The 21,581-nt window shown below is 40.8% G+C and overlaps 1 protein-coding gene and 1 long non-coding RNA gene across 3 annotated transcripts; both read right to left on the reverse strand.

Annotated features, from left to right (window-relative positions):
* Window positions 1-5,042: 5,042 nt before the first annotated feature.
* On the reverse strand, window positions 5,043-8,183 carry LOC116614863. The gene is made up of 3 exons (XR_007313426.1): window positions 7,585-8,183; window positions 6,550-6,603; window positions 5,043-5,701 (listed from the first exon to the last, which is right to left on the reverse strand). It is a non-coding gene; the product is annotated as an uncharacterized LOC116614863 (long non-coding RNA).
* A 5,750-nt stretch (window positions 8,184-13,933) lies between these two features.
* Window positions 13,934-21,566, reverse strand: LOC5507658 (BRISC and BRCA1-A complex member 1). 2 transcript variants are annotated; one of them, XM_032376382.2, is made up of 9 exons: window positions 21,437-21,566; window positions 19,804-19,944; window positions 19,294-19,361; window positions 18,437-18,548; window positions 17,949-18,036; window positions 17,564-17,588; window positions 16,566-16,689; window positions 15,827-15,913; window positions 13,934-15,715 (listed from the first exon to the last, which is right to left on the reverse strand). In XM_032376382.2, the coding sequence occupies exons 2-9, from the start codon at window positions 19,942-19,944 to the stop codon at window positions 15,533-15,535; spliced, it is 828 nt and encodes a 275-aa protein (XP_032232273.1). In that variant the 5' UTR covers window positions 21,437-21,566; the 3' UTR covers window positions 13,934-15,532. The 2 variants fall into 2 exon arrangements, with proteins under 2 accessions (XP_032232273.1, XP_032232271.1); XM_032376380.2 differs by having other exon boundaries at window positions 19,672-19,944.
* Window positions 21,567-21,581: the final 15 nt, after the last annotated feature.

A 21,581-nucleotide genomic window follows, 5' to 3' on the forward strand; every position in this document is an offset into this window, starting at 1 on the left:
ATCTTTACCTTGAAAAAAGTTTACTTTGGAATCTAAAAGTGTGTGTGTGTGATTATGTGAAGGGGAGGGATCCGGGGGTATTTCTTCACAAGCACTGTACTAGCCCAAAAATTCAAGGGCTATAAACTATTGCTGGCCCTCCACAAATAACTTTTGCAAATTAGCCAAAAAAACACCATAGCATTCAGAAAAAATAACTTTTCTCTATTGTTTAACTTGGTCTCACTAAATTCCCATATACGAAGCTGCATAGAGGATGGAGGGGGGGGGGGTATAGCAGCGGCGTAGCCAGGTTTTTTAACAGGAGGGGGCCCAAAAGGCCCGGTCAAGGAATTTTCTCCTGTATTTCAAATAATGACACATACATTTACTGTATTTTTCGCTGCTAGAAGGCCCCCCCTGGGCCACCCCCTGGCTACGCCCCTGTATGGTCACCCCCAGCAACGTTCCTATATTCCTGATATGAGAAAAAAATACATATAGAATAAAGGACTTGAAACGGAGAAATTTAGAGCGATTTAAGCGGACATCTCAAAGTTTGAAATACTTATATTAAACTTTCCAGTTCGTCCCCTATCCATGAAAAATTCTGTTTCCCCCGCCTCTCTTACCGTTGTTTGTTCGACAATCTGTATTTTTATCTAATGTCTGTCCTATTATCCTGTTTTTTAATAACATACTTAATCAAAGGCAGTAGGGCATTGAACAAGTTTTTTTACTGTAATTAATGTATTGCTTTATATCTATCTTATTAGCTGTTGTTTTTTAGTAACAATTTTAGCGAATGGTATAGACTTCAGAATTATGCTCGTAAAGAAATGCAAACCCCCTATCTCTGATGAAAGAATAATTACCCAACAAAACCACTACGAAAACCTACCTGAGATAAGCCGTTATGATCCGCTATCAAAACATTTTCATTTGAATTTAGTTCTGTGTCAGAATATCTCTCTGTTGTTGAGCCATCAATGTTTTCAAGGCCCTGTTGTACCAACAACGGGTTGTCAAACGAGAATGACAACTTTCTCTGAGGGCTTTCACCTTCGGATTTTTCGTGCTTCCTGAAAAGGCCAGATAACTTCTTCAAAAGTGGAGAGGCTCTGGGTGTTCTGCTGGTTACTGATGTGTAGCTGGATATAGATTTTACCGACTTAGTTCGTGAGATGAGCGATTGAAGTCGCTCGTCGTCAGATGAGGAATCTTCGCTACTTGAGTTTTCCGAGCTGTCCTGATCTGAAAACAGTGGTTTGCTTGAATTTGCCTTTCTCATTGTATTTCTTTCATTATGATGAATCCATTTAGCACTTAAAGGAAAAGTCAACCGTTCGTTATTGATTTAAAAACTCTTGTTTCATCTGTAATCGTCGACTGCCGTGTTGAGGAATCTCCCGAAACACATGCCACCATTTTGAATCGCTTCATATTTTTAGAGTTTTTTGTAGAATATCTTGTATGGACTATAATACGGCTTGAACATGGCTTGTCGTTGGATGAAAAGCATTTAATTGTTTTGACTTAGTACCGACGATATCCACATCTCTTTGTACTGTAAGTTCATATCTTACATGTGCGACCTCTCGTTTCTTTCAAAGATGACGTCGATTTTTTAGGGGGGGGGGGGAGGGGACGTGTGTTTAAGGTAAGGGACTGCCCTCGCGGGTGGTAAGGGACTGTCATTTCGGATACCATCTCCTTATTTCGATAGAAAATAATTATAATAGATAATAAAATAAAAAAAATAAAAAAATAAAAAAATAAAAAAGAATTTGTGTTTCCCCCTGACGGGTGGGTAACAAACATTTCAAGCAAGTCAAAATCTCTAGCCGCTTAAAATCCAGTGCGAGTAAACAGTCTAAAACTTTGATTTAAGTTTTTCGGAAGTGAAATGTGCAAGCTGTCATGAGATGATGTTTCCAATAAAAGAGGTCTTACAGGAATAAAACAAATCATCCATTCAATTGTAAGCGCGACTAAACCTGACAAAGGCCATTATAAAGCATGTCAATAGTCAACTCTAGCCGCCTTCCCCACCAGCCCCGGAAAGAAAAAAAGGAAAAGCAACTCTCGTTATTACGGAATCTTATACTAAGAGTAAAGTCCCGACTGACCTGGTCTTGGGCATCCGCAATAAGAATCACCAGAATATATAACCAGGATACTCAGACAATGAACAACAGGATACACTACAGCTGATTCTCATTTAGCCCTTATAATGCGGACAAGAAAGGCTTTTAACAAATAAATGATCGAAGGCCACAGCATCGAATGCCGTTCCAAAAGCCGTTATGTCCCATAAAAGCGCAGCTTCCTTCGAAAATAGGATAGCGAGGACAGCCTTTTGTCCAGAGTGTGTAATTCAGCGGTCTTTCGTCGGACCACGTGTACTGTCTCGCCTTCTTAGAACTGCGCAGTCCTATCCATACACTTCTATGCCACTCTAAACAGGAGTTAAAAAAAATAAAAAAATAAAAAAAAGTTAAATTCGAATACCACCCTTCTGCAGAAAGCTTTATATTCGTCCTTTTCCCTTCACTAAGGTGTACAATATATTTCACGGATAATATCACCCACAGTGGGAGAATAATAAGTTTTAGTTGAAAGTCTGTACGCCTTTAGGTGTTGTATCCGTCCCGAATGATGGAAATGTTGACCGGATAAACCGTGTTAGAAATGATTGAACCAAGAGAGCATAAGATATCTAATGCTCTCTTGGTTCGTGTCTAGCCTCTCACGGCCGGCTCGGCCACAGGCCTTTACAAACACAAAAAAATTTGAAGCATTTTTTTATTCAGGCACAATAATGCAAGTATTTGAAGATGGTATCATTGAGATCTCGAGTGCTAGCAAGGGAATCGAACGGCAAAGTCGCTACGATGCTACATCAAGACAATAGCGCTATTACCAATCGCCTTTTGAGGGATAGCTTGATATCGACTCCGACAGTTTGACATCGGTCAGAAGATGTTTCGCTCGAAGCCTTGGTTGGTTCGGTCGAAATCCTTGGTTGGTTCGCTAGAAGCCAAAGAAGCATCGTTGTTCGAGTGTATATGTAGAAAAATAACTTTACTACGATTAGATTTAATAAAATTTTATTTATGATTCTATATATTTAAAACATAGTTAGTATGTTTAAACGTTGTTTTCTTAACCAAGTATATGGCTTCTAGCGAACCAACCAAGGAGTTCGACCGAACCAACCAAGGCTTCGAGCGAAACATCTTCTGACCGATGTCAAACTGTCGGAGTCGATATCAAGCTATCCCTCAAGAGGCGATTGGTAATAGCGCTATTGTCTTGATGTAGCATCGTAGCGACTTTGCCGTTCGATTCCCTTGCTAGCACTCGAGATCTCAATGATACAATCTTCAAATACTTGCATTATTGTGCCTGAATACTATTCAGATGTTTACTTCTATCCTAAGAGAGGCTTTTTCTAACGTATAGACCTCTGTAGATGTCTATCGCGTTTCGCCGACTTTGGAAATCGAAAGATTCAGCCCTTTTGCCGATTGTTACGTTGTGTGCTCGCGACTCAACAACGAAAGGCTCGCGCCCGTTTTGCAAAAGCTCTCGCGCCTGACTCGCGGAACGCTCGCGCCTATCTCGCGGAACGCTCGCGCCTATCTCGCGGAAAGCTCGCGCCTATCTCGCGGAATGCTCGCGCCCGTTTCGCGGAACGCTCGCGCCCGTTTCGCGGGTTAATTCGCGTAATTGAGAAGGTACGTTTTTGCGTGAGTCGTCACAAATAGGAGAAGCATGATGGTAGGATGGTGTATATGGTGCATGCAGCAAGTTACAGGGATATTACCCAATTTTATGATGGAAGGATACCAAATCTTTATTGGTGTGAGCCCGACGCAAGCTTGGACACTTGTACATCATTTAGTGCTATCATATTTGGTGCATTGTTATTGAGGATATCATCATACCGAGCGTATTTAAACCATTGATTGCTATCATACCGGGTGCATTGTACCATTCACTGCCATCATACCGGGCGCATTCTGTCGCCAGACAACTTGAAACAAGAAATCGTTCTCCTCTTGTGTAGCGATAGATACGAGATTAGCACCAAGAGCACGGCAAAAAAGTCCGCGTTTTCTGTTCGGATAATGCGAGGAAAATTCGCAGGAAACGCAACATAATCTTGGCATTTTCCTCGAATTATCCGATCGGAAAACGCACGTTTTCCTCGGCATTTTCCTAACAGTTTTTTTTGGATTACGTGCCGTTTTCTTTTACGTTTTCCAGAATGGGAAAATTCAGGAAAATGCGAGTTTTCCAAGCGTTGTCCTTCTAAGGAAAACGGAAGGAAAACTCGCGTTTTACCAGACGGAAAATGTAAGTTTTCCTACTTGATCATTGTAGGATTATTTGACGATAATGCGCTTTTTCCCTACAGGATTATTTTAGAAAATTCCAATTTTCCAAGCATTTTCTCTATAGAATTATTCAAGATAATTCGAGTTTTCCCAGCATTTTGCCTACAGGATTATTCGAGTTTTCGAAGCATTTTCCTTTCAGGATTATTCCTTCAGAATTCGGGGTTTCTCCGCTCTTTCCCGATGGATCATCAACCTTTTACCTTTCCTCTCTCAGAGTTGTCTATGTATTTAAAGATAACCAACACATTATGTTGATAAAATTCTAATTTATTTAACATGTCACATCGTATCGTAATTTTACAACGTAGCACATAAATAGTTTCTTGTAAACGGTCCCTGCTTAAAATCCTATCTACTATAAAAATAGTCTCATACTTTGAATAAACAGCATGTCATTATAATCGTTCAAAATAACAACTTGTAGTCGCTCTCAAATAAATCAGTCTTTAAACTATTATAACTCGCATAAACAATTGGAACGTAAAAGAATACCTAATAACCCCCTCATTTCTAGTAACAATAATATAATTTTCGTTAAAAGGTACTGTGCAATACCTCTTCCACTTAGTAAAATCGCTGAGCTTCTCTAAAAACATTCGATAAAAAAATAAGTAAATGAGCATTACATTATTCATTAAATAAATAAATGCCACAAGGTGAGGGTCCAAAAAGAAAGATCTTTTTTAAATAGAACATATTGAACTTTTACAACTGCAGTGAGCACCTGTGTATAAGAACCTGTTGGCCAAAAATGTTCAAATTAGAACCCCATTTTTGTATAAGTACCTATTAGGCCAAGCATTCGGTTCACAATTTTTGAGATGAGGATGGTCAGAAAAAAAAAAGAAAAATTAGAAGTCTCTTTTTACAATCTACATTAATAAGTCTGCCAGACAATGTTACCATAACTTCATTTAAAAATAAGAATCTACTATAAGATGAAGAGGCTATAGTAAATAGCCTAAAATATCACTGAGCACCTCTCATATAAGAATATGTTTAGGCTATAGTAACTCAGAAAAAAAGTAGGTTCTTATTGTGGGTGTTTACTGTAGATGCATGGCAAGAAGGGCTGTATGAAATGCCATGAAATTCCAGATACTACAGTACTACTCAGGTTTTCCAGTGATCTAGCCATGGAGAGCCTCTATAATGTCTCCTGGTGCTTTGCATACTGACAATCCCAGAGTCTACAATTGAAGCAAACATCCCTTCATGCCTTACATCTAGTTGTTGATATAAAGACCCTAAGGTCTTCAAATCACCAGCTGGATAACCCATCATCATGTTGCATCCTGGCTGCGCTTCTCTCTCCTCTGTGGCAAAAGTGGACATTTAAAATGTTTTTGTTATATAAGATCTATATAAGAGTGGGTGCAAATTCAACTATTTGAGATGATTAGGTGGTGTTTCCCATCCCGATTTCTAGAAAAAAAAATTGTGGGTGGCATTTTATTTTATTGTCTGTATTTTTATTTTTTCTGCTAATATGTTTTTTTACATGACAATACATGTTTGCAAGACAACAAGGTATATTCCTACATTCTTCAGAGCATTTTGTTATCACAAACTACTTATGTTTATTCTGTAATGTTTACAATGTAAGTGGCACTAGGTTACTTATATTTTCTATAGCCTTTTAGTTAATAATAACACATATTTGTTCAAGTGGCCCCAAAAATGACACGGGCAGGGAGAGGAAACAAGTTTTATTTTATTTAACTTGGCCCAGTCTGTACTTATTTATTATGTCCAGATGGAACAATTTGAACGGACTAAAGTATTCAATCAAATACTTATATATAATCAAAGACAATCGAATTATGTTCAATAATCAAACAGAATCTAATTTTCAAGAAATCGAACACAGTCGAACGCTTTTACTCAGTCAAACACTGAGTAAATTGATCTTATTTAGTTTATGTCGTTGGGGCTTCAGTTTAATGGCGCCTATTTACCAAATCGACGTGCCTTGGGAGGACGCGTATAATAAACACACATACAAAGGAGGAAACACTTTGTCCACATTTTCTTATTCTTAAACTTGAGTTGAGAAGCAAACTTATACATAGCATTATCGAGATAAAGGCTATTTCACAACCTCATCATCTCAACGAGTGCCAAAACGCTCGTAATTAATTATTGTTTCTACTAGAATACTCACCATTTCGACTTGGAATTCGCCTTGATCATGGGTAAAGGCCAGTTTCTATAGCTGCTGTAGAGAAATTTTAGCAAAAACTCAGCTGAAACCCGCTATAAAGCTCACAAAGATCCAACCGAGTCTCTTTTGAATTTTTGGATTACTCGCGTTATCCTCTCCGTAAACGCCGGGAAAACGCGATTGATTTTTATAAATTTTCCTACCAAGGAATATGCGAGGAAAATGCGACCAAACGGGGTTATTATACGGGGTTAATTTTCCATGCGTTTTCTAGTCAGTAAAATCTTTGGATTACTCGCGTTATCCTCTCGGTAAACGCCGGGAAAACGCGATTGATTTTTCCACATTTTCTTGCCAAGGAATATGCGAGGAAAATGCGACCAAACGGGGTTATTTTACGGGGTTAATTTTCCATGCGTTTTCTAGTCAGTAAAATCTTTGGATTACTCGCGTTATCCTCTCGGTAAACGCCGGGAAAACGCGATTGATTTTTTCAGATTTTCTTACCAAGGAAAATGCGAGGAAAATGCGACCAAACGGGGTTATTATACGGGGTTAATTTTCCATGCGTTTTCTGTTCAGGAAAAGCTTTGGATTACTCGAGTTTCCCTTCTCGGTAAACGCCGGGAAAACGCGATGGATTTTTCCAAATTTTCTTGCAAAGGAATATGCGAGGAAAATGCCTGGAATGGAAATGTGAGATTATCTGATGTGGAAAATGCGAGGAAAACGCCATGGAAAATCTCCAATTTTACAAAGACGGGAAAATCCAAAGAACAGTACTTGGTATTAAAGTACTTGGTATTAAAGTAAATCCAATCACGCCGCCTTTTTACGCTTTTTTACGACCAAATCAAAGAAAGCATTTTCATCGGCTAATTCAATCAAGTAACTAAGATGCACTGAATAAAATATCGTTAATAAGGTATTAAACTAATAACGTGGGTGGTTGTTCTTATGTTTTCCTGCAGATAAACCGATGTATTTTCAATTATAAAGGGTTGGTTTATCATTATTCTTTAAAATGGCTCGTACCTTGCCTGGCGGTGAGAAACGACTCCTGATCCTTTGCACTTGTACTGGCGACGGGCTGTAAGGCACAACACAGTACAACTACAGTGGCATGCTACAAGGCACAACACAATACACGCACAACAGTATACAAGGCACAACGCAATACACGCACAACGGTGTGCAAGGCACAACGCAATACACGCACAACAGTATACAAGGCACAACACATTACACGCACAACAGTGTACATGGCACAACACAATACACGCACAACAGTGTACATGGCACAACGCAATACACGCACAACGGTGTACAAGGCACAACGCAATACACGCACAACGGTGTACAAGGCACAACGCAATACACGCACAACGGTATACAAGGCACAACGTAATACACGCACAACGGTGTACAAGGCACAACGCAATACACGCACAACAGTGTGCAAGGCACAACGCAATACACGCACAACGGTGTGCAAGGCACAACGCAATACACGCACAACAGTGTGCAAGGCACAACGCAATACACGCACAACGGTGTGCAAGGCACAACGCAATACACGCACAACAGTGTGCAAGGCACAACACATTACACGCACAACAGTGTACATAGCACAACGCAATACACGCACAACAGTGTACATGGCACAACGCAATACACGCACAACGGTGTACAAGGCACAACGCAATACACGCACAACGGTGTGCAAGGCACAACGCAATACACGCACAACGGTATACAAGGCACAACGTAATACACGCACAACGGTGTACAAGGCACAACGCAATACACGCACAACAGTGTGCAAGGCACAACGCAATACACGCACAACGGTGTGCAAGGCACAACGCAATACACGCACAACAGTGTGCAAGGCACAACGCAATACACGCACAACGGTGTACAAAGCACAACGCAATACACGCCCAACAGTATACTACAAGGCAAAACGCAATACCGCACAACAGTGTACAAGGCACAACGCAATACACGCACAACAGTGTACAAGGCACAACGCAATACACGCACAACAGTATACAAGGCACAACGCAATACACGCACAACAGTATACAAGGCACAACGCAATACACGCACAACAGTGTACAAGGCACAACGCAATACACGCACAACAGTGTACAAGGCACAACACAATACACGCACAACAGTATACAAGGCACAACACAATACACGCAAAACAATGTACAAGGCACAACGCAATACACGCACAACAGTATACAAGGCACAACGCAATACACGCACAACGGTGTAGAAGGCACAATGCAATACACGCACAACAGTATACAAGGCACAACGCAATACACGCACAACAGCATGCTACAAGGCACAACACAATACACGCACAACAGTGTACAAGGCACAACACAATACACACACAACAGTATACAAGGCACAACGCAATACACGCACAACGGTGTACAAGGCACAACGCAATACACGCACAACGGTGTACAAGGCACAACACAATACACGCACAACAGTATACTACAAGGCACAACGCAATACACGCACAAGGGTGTACAAGGCACAACGCAATACACGCACAACAGTATACAAGGCACAACGCAATACACGCACAACAGTGTACAAGGCACAACGCAATACACGCACAACAGTGTACAAGGCACAACACAATACACGCACAACAGTATACAAGGCACAACACAATACACGCAAAACGGTGTACAAGGCACAACGCAATACACGCACAACAGTATACAAGGCACAACGCAATACACGCACAACGGTGTAGAAGGCACAATGCAATACACGCACAACAGTATACAAGGCACAACGCAATACACGCACAACAGCATGCTACAAGGCACAACACAATACACGCACAACAGTGTACAAGGCACAACACAATACACACACAACAGTATACAAGGCACAACGCAATACACGCACAACGGTGTACAAGGCACAACGCAATACACGCACAAGGGTGTACAAGGCACAACGCAATACACGCACAACAGCATGCTACAAGGCACAACACAATACACGCACAACAGTGTACATGGCACAACACAATACACGCACAACAGTGTACAAGGCACAACGCAATACACGCACAACAGTATACTACAAGGCACAACGCAATACACGCACAAGGGTGTACAAGGCACAACGCAATACACGCACAACAGTATACTACAAGGCACAACACAATACACGCACAACAGTATACAAGGCACAACGCAATACACGCACAACAGTGTACAAGGCACAACGCAATACACGCACAACGGTGTACAAGGCACAACACAATACACGCACAACAGTGTACAAGGCACAACGCAATACACGCAAAACGGTGTACAAGGCACAACGCAATACACGCACAACAGTATACAAGGCACAACGCAATACACGCACAACGGTGTAGAAGGCACAATGCAATACACGCACAACAGTATACAAGGCACAACGCAATACACGCACAACAGCATGCTACAAGGCACAACACAATACACGCACAACAGTGTACAAGGCACAACACAATACACACACAACAGTATACAAGGCACAACGCAATACACGCACAACAGTATACAAGGCACAACACAATACACGCACAACAGTGTACAAGGCACAACACAATACACGCACAACAGTATACTACAAGGCACAACGCAATACACGCACAAGGGTGTACAAGGCACAACGCAATACACGCACAACAGTATACTACAAGGCACAACACAATACACGCACAACAGTATACAAGGCACAACGCAATACACGCACAACAGTGTACAAGGCACAACGCAATACACGCACAACAGTATACAAGGCACAACACCATACACGCACAACAGTGTACAAGGCACAACGCAATACACGCACAACGGTGTACAAGGCACAACGCAATACACGCACAACAGTATACAAGGCACAACACCATACACGCACAACAGTATACAAGGCACAACGCAATACACGCACAACGGTGTACAAAGCACAACGCAATACACGCACAACAGTGTACAAGGCACAACGCAATACACGCACATCAGTATACAAGGCACAACGCAATACACGCACAACAGTATACAAGGCACAACGCAATACACGCACAGCAGTATACAAGGCACAACGCAATACACGCACAACGGTGTACAAGGCACAACGCAATACACGCACAACGGTGTACAAGGCACAACACAATACACGCACAACAGTATACAAGGCACAACGCAATACACGCACAACGGTGTACAAGGCACAACGCAATACACGCACAATAGTATACAAGGCACAACACAGTACAACTACAGTAGTATACTACAAGGCACAACACAATGTACGCACAACAAGTATACTACAAGGCACAACACAATTAATGAATTGTAGAATGAATCGTTTTACCGTTATTTCCATGTAAACTCGGCCCGTTACTGCGAGGAAGTTGCTTGCGTGAGCTTGTCTACTAGACTTGTTCGACTTACAAGACTTTTTACCAACAGAATCCGGGATAATATTGACAGAGAAACAGCCAATCATGTGAAGGCTACTGCGTATGCAATCGATCTCACTGCTAACCACCATGTGGTCAATCACGTGACCTTTTAAGTAGCCACGATGGGAGTTGAAAAACCCCGCAATGCAGTGCGAACTTGTTGCAAAATCGGACTTCATCAAGCAAGTTAAAAGTACTGCTACGAGACAGTACATTATATTCCAGCACGAGGATGATTAGGCCTACAGTCTTTGTCGATTGAAAAATAATAGAATCAAAATGGTTAAACGACTACAAGATACCAAGCTAGTTCTAGGATCCAAGAAAAAAAAACCCGTCTAGTTTAAAACATCGAAGCGCACCGCTGCACATCCAATTACCTCTAAATACTATCCCTCCGATGCACTGAGCTTCAAGCGAAATAAAGGTCAATAACACAGAGCTAAACTAATTAACCTGCTTCTCATCTACATATGACACAAAGAAACCGACACATATGTATCATTTTGGCGAAATATTTGTTTTATCAGAAAGGCGTTAAAGGCGACCTAATGGGTGATAAGTAACAGCCAATAAAACCTACCGTCCTTTTCCCTCGTTGTGAACTCATTCAGTGCAAATAAGTACTGTTTGCTAAGTAAAGGACTATTGCTAGGTAGTAAATAATTTCTTTGTCAACTCGGATAAAGTTGAGTATACATAAGCATTTATTTAATTTTAGATTAGGGTTCATGATCTTCGATCACTCCCAATTCCAGAAGGGCGTTTTATCAGGCGAAAGCAGTCAAACAGTCAAAGAGCGGTTACGTGTAACATTTTTATAAAGGTAATTATTGTATAATGCATCAAGAAAATAAACGAACAAAGTGGACCTGACTCGAGGGTATAAAATACACTCATTTCAATTGCCAATGTCATGGTCCAAGTCCATGGTGATTTGTTTGTTCAGATGTCCTCGTTTTGCAGGCTCAAGATGTCTTCGTACCGTAGGCTCAACCTCTTCCCCAGGGTCTTATTGAAATTACCCAGAAGACCCTGGGGACGAGGTTGCCGTAGGCCCAATATGTTCTCGTATCTCAGGCTCAAGGAAATGGTATAATTACAGGTGTACTCGCCTCTTGTGACGTCACGGCCTCGTTCTCACGAGATTTTTCATTGTCTTCTTCGGAAGCGCCCTCCCCTTCGTCACTCGAGTGTTCAGGTGACTCGTGCATCGGGACCAGTGCCGCCGTGAGCTCGAGGAATCGTCGGTCTAGCATCGGGGTCATGGCGACAGGGTTTGGGGTAATCGATATTTTGTCGCCAGACTCCGAGGAGGCTTTGCCTTTCATCCGACCATCTGCGAATGCGCTAGCAGCATTTCTGGCGAGGTTCACCTTTCTTGCTGATGAACACCACGTGACTTTACGTCTAGGCGGAAAAGGGTTTGGCGTGAATGAGCTGGAAAGAGACTTGCTGTAGCGAATCCGGATATTCACAGGATCATAAACATCATTTTCTCCTCTCTTCTTAGACTTCTTTTTATAAGAAAAACTAGTTTCTGCTCTATTTTGGGAGTCTACGGGCTTTTGCTCTTTTTCTGAAGTGGCGTTCTCAGTCGGTGTTTTCTCGGCCCTTTTGGAGTCCGCAGATTGTTTTCTCTTCGATGTAGAAGTGTAATTACTCAACTTTGTCTGGTGGCGGGCGGCAAAATCTGTCCCATGATCTCTAGGGGTCCTTATAACTTCGACGTCCTCAACAACGCTATCGCTAGTTTTAAGGTCCACCTCTGACTCAGTGCGAGCTCGCGAGGGGGGGGTATTTCTTTGAGCTTTGCTGCTATCTTTTCTGTCTTGGTTCAACCGCGGCTGTTCCTCTGTTTCGTTCTCAAGGTCTTTGTCTTGGCTAGAAGTATCGCCCTGCTCTTTATTTAACTTAGCGCCGACTTGTAATCGTTTCACGGCGACCGCCATGTGAACAGCATCGCGAAAAGTAATCTTTTTGGCGTGTATCCGACTTCTCGCTTCCTTCTGTGTTTCCTTTACTTCCCAGGAAAAACTGCTCTTCCATCGTCTTTGCTCCTCTTCAATTTCGCTCAACTTACTCCTCAATACCCGTGTCTCAAATATATTTTTCTTTAAGATGGCTTCACCGGTTTTGCTTTGGCAAATGTTGTTAACACTACCCAATGCTTTTTGCTTCTCGATAATCTGTCTTCTACTCATGATGGAAGCTATCTACCATTCGACTCAAACAGCGGCTTGCTTGTCCGAAATCTACAAGTGTTTTACTAGACAGGTCTCATCAAAACACACTACCATCATCTCAAGCAGTACACAATCTCTCAGAGTTTTGATTGAATGGTTAATAAATAAGATTAGGAGATGCGTATCAGGAGGAAAGGTGGATAAAAATGGCTTTACCAAGACAAAGAGAAGGTTAATGAGTACATAAACACCCGACATAAACAAACAACTCAGAAGCATTGAAAATTAAGTACACTCAAGGGAGCCATTCAAACTTTAATTAACTGTTAGATCTACAAGCTTTTCAGTAAAAGAAGATAACACGAAGGCAAAGCTATGCCCGGTCTACGTGACATCACGAGCTAGCTACGGGCACTAATACGTTCTTTGTTCGGATGTGAATAAAACAACAAAATGGGCAATTCAGCGAGACTACAAGAGGGTTTTAGAGAATGATAAAGCTATTGACTTTCGATTGTGATAAAGAGATAGATTTGTGAGGTGTTTTTATAGGAAATTTTTAAATTTGTTATTTTTTTCTACAGAACCCTAAAGTTCTCTAAAAAATACATCACACTTCGCTGGGGTCAGCAAGACTGTTTGCAAAGTAATTACAACGTTATTAAACGTTTTATATACAATGCAATTACATCGAGGACATAATTAAGCGTTTATTGAGAGAGTATCCAATGGCTGAAATATAACATTCAAAAGCTAAAGAAAGAACTTCTCATTTCCTAGAATATGACGAGATCAATCTCAGAACGATCCGGCCGGTGCAAAAACGATTTGCGCGACGATTTGTCTTTAATCGTGACGCGCTTGTCAGCAGGGTTTTCTATGACAAGTCCCGACTGAAAGAGCGTTTGATTAGCGATTACAAGGTCTAAAGCGCCTTGGATATGAACTTTGCTTTGGTAATCTCAGCGGAACTCAAGTCATGGATGTTACCGGTGTTATACATCACGTAATGAGACATGACGATATGATCTGTTGATCCACCATCTGACAGATGTCGTAGGAAGCCCGCACTAGACACGGAAAATATGGGGCAGTTACCGCGTCCTCAGAGATAAGATAAACCAGCTAATACCGTCTAACGGGGAGTATAAGGAATTCTGACATGGAAACCATATTGTGGGGGGAAGGGGGAGAGAACACTGACAAGAGAACAATATCGTGGGGAGGGGGGGGAGGAACTCTGACAAGAGAACAATATCGTGGGGAAGGGGGGAGGAACTCTGACAAGAGAACAATATCGTGGGGAGGGGGGGAGGAACTCTGACAAGAGAACAATATCGTGGGAGGGGGGGAGGAACTCTGACAAGAGAACAATATCGTGGGGAGGGGGGAGGAACTCTGACAAGAGAACAATATCGTGGGGAGGGGGGGAGGAACTCTGACAAGAGAACAATATCGTGGGGAGGGGGGGAGGAACTCTGACAAGAGAACAATATCGTGGGGAGGGGGGGAGGAACATTGACAAGGAAACAATATCGTGATGGTGGTGGTGGTGGTGGTGGTGGGGGGGGGGGTACGGAGAGCTTTTACATGGCAAGGGCATTGTTGGGGGTAAGGCTGAAATATAATGGAGGCATTCCCCTCCCCTCTGCCGGTGTACATAAGCTCTAGTCTATTCCTATTTACACTTTTCTTAATAAGAAAAATTCGAGCGAGAGAACGTCTGCAAACACCCCGTATACCGGGGATATGCAGGGAGTATTAGGTATAATTTGTTTTTCAAATTCAGATTACGTGTAATGTTGTCCCTGATAACCTGAATCATTTGCTTTTCCGGGATTCTAATTTTTCAGAAAAAAAAAAACTCGTTATTCCTAGCTTGCAGTTCATAGAATGTGTCCCTGAGTTTTAGTCTTCACGTAATCTCATTTTCATCCCTAACTTGCAGTTCGTAGAATGTGTCTCTCTGTTTTAGTCTTCATGTAGTCTCATTATCATCCCTATTTTGCAGTTCGTAGAAAGTGTCCCTCTGTTTTGGTCTCTGGAGTGGATGAGCTAGTAGAATGGCCATGTGGTCGAACAGGCGGCGTGTGCTCCGAGACACTTCCAACATATAACCATCTTCATCCTCGTCCAGCTCGCAAAAGCTGTCATAAATCTAATTTTTTAGAAAAAAAAAAAACTCCTCATTCCTAGCTTGCAGTTCATAGAATGTGTCCCTGAGTTTTAGTCTTCACGTAATCTCATTATCATCCCTATTTTGCAGTTCGTAGCAAGTGTCTTTCTGTTTTAGTCTTCACGTAGTCTCATTATCATCCCTATTTTGCAGTTCGTAGAAAGTGTCCCTCTGTTTTGGTCTCTGGAGTGGATGAGCTAGTAGAATGGCCATGTGGTCGAACAGGCGGGATGTGCTCCGAGAAACTTCCAACATATAACCATCTTCATCCTCGTCCAGCTCGCAAAAGCTGTCATAAATCGCCTGAAATAAGGACACAATTTTTGTAGTATAACCAGCGTTAACATGTAAAACATTTCAAATCAAAAAGAAATAAAAGTAAAACAAATAAATACCCCCAAAAAGTGCACTCACCTCGCATTGGTTATTTTCAGAGGGCAATTCGTGGACATACAGAACATCAAAAAAGAAATATGGTGATTGCAACAACTCACGGAGCATCTAGGTAAACAAGAAAGCAGTAAATATGACATTGAACGGACATCAATGATAACATAAAGGGGAATGGGGGGATAAAGTTACTAGTCCTTCTCCGTGGTACATAATCCATAAAATAATCAGCCTAAATAATTAATTCAAAGGTTGCTAAAGCAAATCGATTGAAAAGCATCGAGATATTGTCATAATATGAAGTAATTTTTTTTTTCTGTCGTGACATATTTCGACTTTAGTCTTATTTCCGCTTTATGTAACCATTGTGTAACAAGATATGAGAAGAATTAATTCACGATCGGACCAGCAAGTTGGAAGGTTTCCTGACACCTCCCAAAGTCCATCCAATCGTCCTCATTGCGGGAGACAGAAAAGGCAGAGTAAGGGATTGCCAAACTGGGTGAATTATGATGGATACTTTTTTTTATTCTACCCAGGGCGTTTCGGTTGCCTTGAAGGCCGGTCCGGAATAACTCCAAATTTGAAGGCTGAAGGGGCTCTGATGAAGCTGGACGGTCCAATCAATCTCCCACTCAGTGGATTCGTTGGATTACAGAAACATGTGTAACCACAGTATCAAAGAAAAGTTTAAGTGCATTTAGATGCAACTGTAGAATAAAAGACAACAGAAACCATTGGTCTCGGACAATCATTGACTCACTTGTCGGCTCCTGTCGGTGAAATGAGGTGGACAGTGGGACCGTCCATAAATCATAATCACCCTGATAACGTAAGGTGGGGGGAGGGCAGGGTCTTCAACCTCCGGCAATGCGATACGCTGACATCTAAAAATGGTAAATAATATCTACATGTCAAATTGTACTTTGATATTATTAGAAGAATCAATGATAGCTTGCAAAAAAGAACGTGTGTGGGTTCCGTGGAAAGTTCCATCCAAAAAATGTTTGCTTTGCAGTCTAAACTTGTGAGCAAATAATGCACTGTCAACAAAAAAAAATGCTCAGGGTGTCATAGCCTAAATGAACCATAACAGGGTGTCACAGCCAACATTAACCATGCCAGGGTGTCACAGCCAACATGAACCATGACAAGGTGTCATAGCAAACATGAACAATGACAGGGTGTCATAGCCTACATGAACCATGACAGGGTGTCATAGACAACATGAACCATGACGGGGTGTCACAGCAAGCATGAACAATGACAGGGTGTCATAGCCTACATGAACAATGACAGGGTTTAATAGCCTACATGAACAACGACAGGGTGTCACAGCCAAAATGAAACATAACAGGGTGTCATAGCAAACATGAACCATGACCGGGTGTCACAGCCAACATAAACCATGACGGGGTGTCACAGCCAACATGAACCATGACAAGGTGTCCCAAGTCAACATGAACCATGACAAGGTGTCCCAAGCCAACATGAACCAGGAGAGGGTGTCATAACAAAATAAACCATGACAGGGTGTCACAGCCAACATGAACCATAACAGGGTGTCACAGCCGACATGAACCATGACAGGGTGTCACAGCCAACATGAACCATAACAGGGTGTCACAGCCGACATGAACCATGACAGGGTGTCACAGCCGAAATGAAAGGTGATATGATAGCAGGTTTTAGCAGCTGTGACAGTGGTTACAAATTGAATGCCATGGGCAAGGATTTCTTCCAATAGCAGTTTAGACTTACATTGTCTGAAAAAGTTTTTCCATATTTTGTCAAAGTAAAGGAAAAATTAAAAAATATATATTAAAAGAAATTATAACAAGAAAATACAAAGAGAAAAATTACTAAGCTTATGTATCCTTAATGTTAGTACAGTACTGTATTTCAAATTCTAAGAAACAATGTTGCCTATTTGCATAATCATGCTAAAAATAACAAGTATGTCATCCTCTGGGGTTGAGATTGGTAATATTTAGACAGAACAATTTCCATGAAAATTTGACCTAAATCTGGGAGACTAATAATCACAATCTAAATTCAGGAAATAAACAAAAGTTTATGCCATTGAGTAAATAATCAATTACAGCAGGTCATAAGAGCATACATATAAAAAAAATTAAAAGGATATCAAAAGTGTCTTGGTTATCTTCCTCACTGGGATTAAGGTGATCAAGTAAGGTGCAAATCATGTCAGGGTTACTTTCAAATTGCTGGTACTGCAACAAAAAAAAACAAAAAAACAGGAATACTGTATCTAGGCATGTAGCATCAACTGCATGATGCATGATTACATAGTACATACTAATGTAGCATAATCTGCTGATTATCTGATCACCCAAGCCAGGCGTATACCCAGAACTGGCCGAGGGGGGTGAACAGACGTAGGTATCATATTGGAAAAGCATAGTATTTGGAGATTCCTGAATAAGTAATGACCCACTTTTGGGAGTAAGTAGGCAGCTGCTTTGTCTCCTATTACCTTTGTTCTACAAAGGAGTTTTTTGTCTCTATTCTTCTCGTTCTTTGTGTTGAGGTGGGGATATTGTTCATTTGCCCAATCAACTGACCCACTTTTGGCCACTATGGGGGGGGAGGGGGGGATGAATACGTACATACCCATGTGGCATCGTCTGCAAGCGTGATCACACCAAATTCATGTATGGAGTTCAGCATGGCCTTGTTGTTCACAAATATCTTTGCAGCTTTTCTAACAAACTGGTAAGCAGTACTGAAAGGGGAAACGAGAAAGGACCAAAAATGACATGATTGCCAATGCATTGTCATAAACATCAAACATACAACAGGGCCAAGACGAAAAAAAAACAATTTGTTATTTAGACATTTTTTAACCATTGCATCAATGATGGTTCTAGCCTTAGTATGATACAAATTAAAAAAATACAAGCAAGAGCCAAGAATTAGGCTATACTTGGAGGAAATCTATATAAAATATTTGCTCATGATTCCATATACATCCTTTTGGCCTGATACATCCAGAAATTATATAAAAACAAAAACCCAGCATTTGTGGTATATTGCAAAGGCTATAGAAACAGGGAGGAGGGAGAGAAGGATAGTATTTGATGATCCTTCAATAAGAAACAACCCACTTTTGAGTGGCCAAAGAGGGTTTGATGGAGTGGTTGTGAGCCCCAGTAGGTCTGGGGATTTTTTGTCAAGTCACATACAATGGAGGTATGTTTATCAATTGAAAAGAATAGAATCAAAAAGCCCAAACTGTCGTGTCTCGTACCAGAACAATGAATACAATACACCAAAAACTGGAATTCGACTCTGCCAAACAATGAATACAATACACCAAAAACTGGAATTCAACTCTGCCAAACAATGAATACAATACACCAAAAACTGGAATTCGACTCTGCCAAACAATGAATACAATACACCAAAAACTGGAATTCGACTCTGCCAAATTTTTGTCTGCCATTAGTGAGAAGTAGTTCATGACTTACAAATCTGGGGCTTTTTTGCTTGGAAATGACTTCTCATTCATCTCATTTGATAGATCTAGACACAGGATCTGTGTTCAATAATAAAGGATAAGGATTAAAGGCACTTTGTCATTTAAAAATGACATGAGCCCAGATGTAAAAATGAATCCCATCTTCCTTTCGCACATCCCCTAATATATACCCTTGCATAATTTAATAAGCGAATAATACTTAGTACACATCAAGGCCTAGGACAAATGCTGTTCTTTTCATGCATTCTTTTAAATGCAAATGAACACAGAACAATCAAATTGGTTGATTTGCATGCATTTGCATTTGGAATGATACATGATAAAAAGGGTGTTTAATCAAGGGCTAAATTGCTGATCTTTTCCTTACAATTTTCTCCTGACAGTTTACCCATGGTACCAGACGCCGTGGATCATTGGAGTCGTTTGAGTTCAAAGACAGGGAATCTCCTATGCTGTGACTGGGACTCTCATGACCTCCCTTGGAGCCCTTCTCTTGTACCTTTTCCTCTCCCTTTCTTCCCTTTCCCGTATTGTGTTTATTTGGGTGCTTGGTAAGAATGACAGGGGAACTTCTCTGACTGTCTGCGTCCTTGTCATCACTGAGGTCTATCAGATCAGTTTCTGGCAATTGTTTAGACATCTGCAAATAGTTAATAATGTTTATTTATTGGTGGGAATTAGTGAAAATAAGAATATGGCATAGGGATAAAAAGGCATTCTTTTAAATAAAAGTGATAAATTTATCAAATTTTTTTGGGGGAAATGTACCCATCCTTTAATATGTACAGGACTTGATAACTGTAATGTTTTCAATATAAATTTTCTTGATTACTGTAAACTAGCCTGAATTCAGGCTCTACACTTATTGTACACTGTTGTTTTAGAAATAGGGATTTGGGGGTAAAAGGGTACTCGTGGTGTGTGGCAAAAGATAAGGAGGCTAGCGTTCAATCCGACCAGGCAAGGCTCTTTACTTTGAGTGCCTGTGTCCTGCACGCAGGCACACCATACCACACACTATAACAATACAGTAAATGATTAACATAATAATGTATCAAAAATATATATATAATGTATGAAAAATTGTATTTTTTTTTTCATAATTACCAGCCTGCATCAATGGTGTTTGAGGTTAACTTGGGTTATTGAGCATGTGCTAAAACATACCTGTCAACCTCCAAAAATCTCAAGGCTTGAGATTTTTTGGGGGGAGGGGTGGGTTTAACCCAAACGGCGTTTGCCGTATAAAAAGCTCTCACGAAGAAATCCACTTTTAAATCTCACAAGGGTGTTAGATAAATTGTGCTACGCAAGGAAATTATTGTTTCAAATATCTCAATAGAAAATAAGCAAAATGACAATTTTCTATAGAATAATTTTTCGGAAATGATAAAAATCGCTAAAAAGCGGGAGATTTGGTGCTCAACGTGGGAGAAGGGGTCCAAAACCTTGAGACTCCCGCCTAATGCGGGAGAGTTGACAGGTATGCTAAAATGGGATAGTTGTATATTTGGCTGCATTAAGGATTTAAAAAGAGAACAAAAACACAACCTTGTGTTATCCTGCTAAACACCCAACTGGAAAAAAATCTTAAAAACAGCATCTGGTAGACAGGGTAAATTTCGTCTTCTTGGTCACAAATAAGGTCAACAACTACTGCTTTTTAGTATAAATCCACTCACATACTATCACAAATCTCACAATTTGATTGGCTCCCGTTTTAGCCATCTATTGAGCCATAAATAGCGAGTAGCGAAAAAGCAGGCGTTTTCACGTTATTACTGAAAATTATTAAAATCGCCATTTAAGTACTTACTTATTTTAAGGTAGTATGTGAGTGGATTTATACTATTAAACAATTAGAGTACCAAATAGTCAACTCGGCGCTCATTTTATTTGCCTCCCAACGCCTCGTTGACTATCTAGTGACTCTAGAAAACTCGAACTCGTAGTCTAATTAACTTAGTACTCTACCGTAGTTCCTTCATCGCGTTCGCAGGCAAATGCCTGAATTCTCAAGTATTTTATTTACAAAAATAGTAATGCACTAAGTGAAGCAAAAGATAGCTTTTAAAATAATAGGAGTACGTCATATCAGATTGTTAAAAGACATTTAAAAAAACAATACTGACCTTTGCGTTAAAACAGAAAAACAACAACAAATTTATCTGTCCGCCATTTTGATCAGCCCGCGTATATCAAACCAGCGGTAATATTCTATCGAATTACCTCCGAAGTCATTGCGAGACCGGTCGGAATGTCGATATACCTTCGTAT

This window comes from Nematostella vectensis, chromosome 1, assembly GCF_932526225.1.
Source record: "Nematostella vectensis chromosome 1, jaNemVect1.1, whole genome shotgun sequence".
NCBI lineage: Eukaryota > Metazoa > Cnidaria > Anthozoa > Actiniaria > Edwardsiidae > Nematostella > Nematostella vectensis.

What these genes read in the sequence shown, in the direction of transcription:
- LOC5507658 (XM_032376380.2), bottom strand. Translation starts at nt 19,944, where the DNA reads ATGTCTAAACAATTGCCAGAAACTGATCTGATAGACCTCAGTGATGAC. An exon ending in AGCAAAAAAGCCCCAGATTT is followed by an intron (nt 18,549 to 19,293) that starts GTAAGTCATGAA and finishes TTCCCCTTTCAG; the next exon opens with TACTGCTTACCAGTTTGTTA. An exon ending in CTGAAAATAACCAATGCGAG is followed by an intron (nt 15,716 to 15,826) that starts GTGAGTGCACTT and finishes TCCTTATTTCAG; the next exon opens with GCGATTTATGACAGCTTTTG.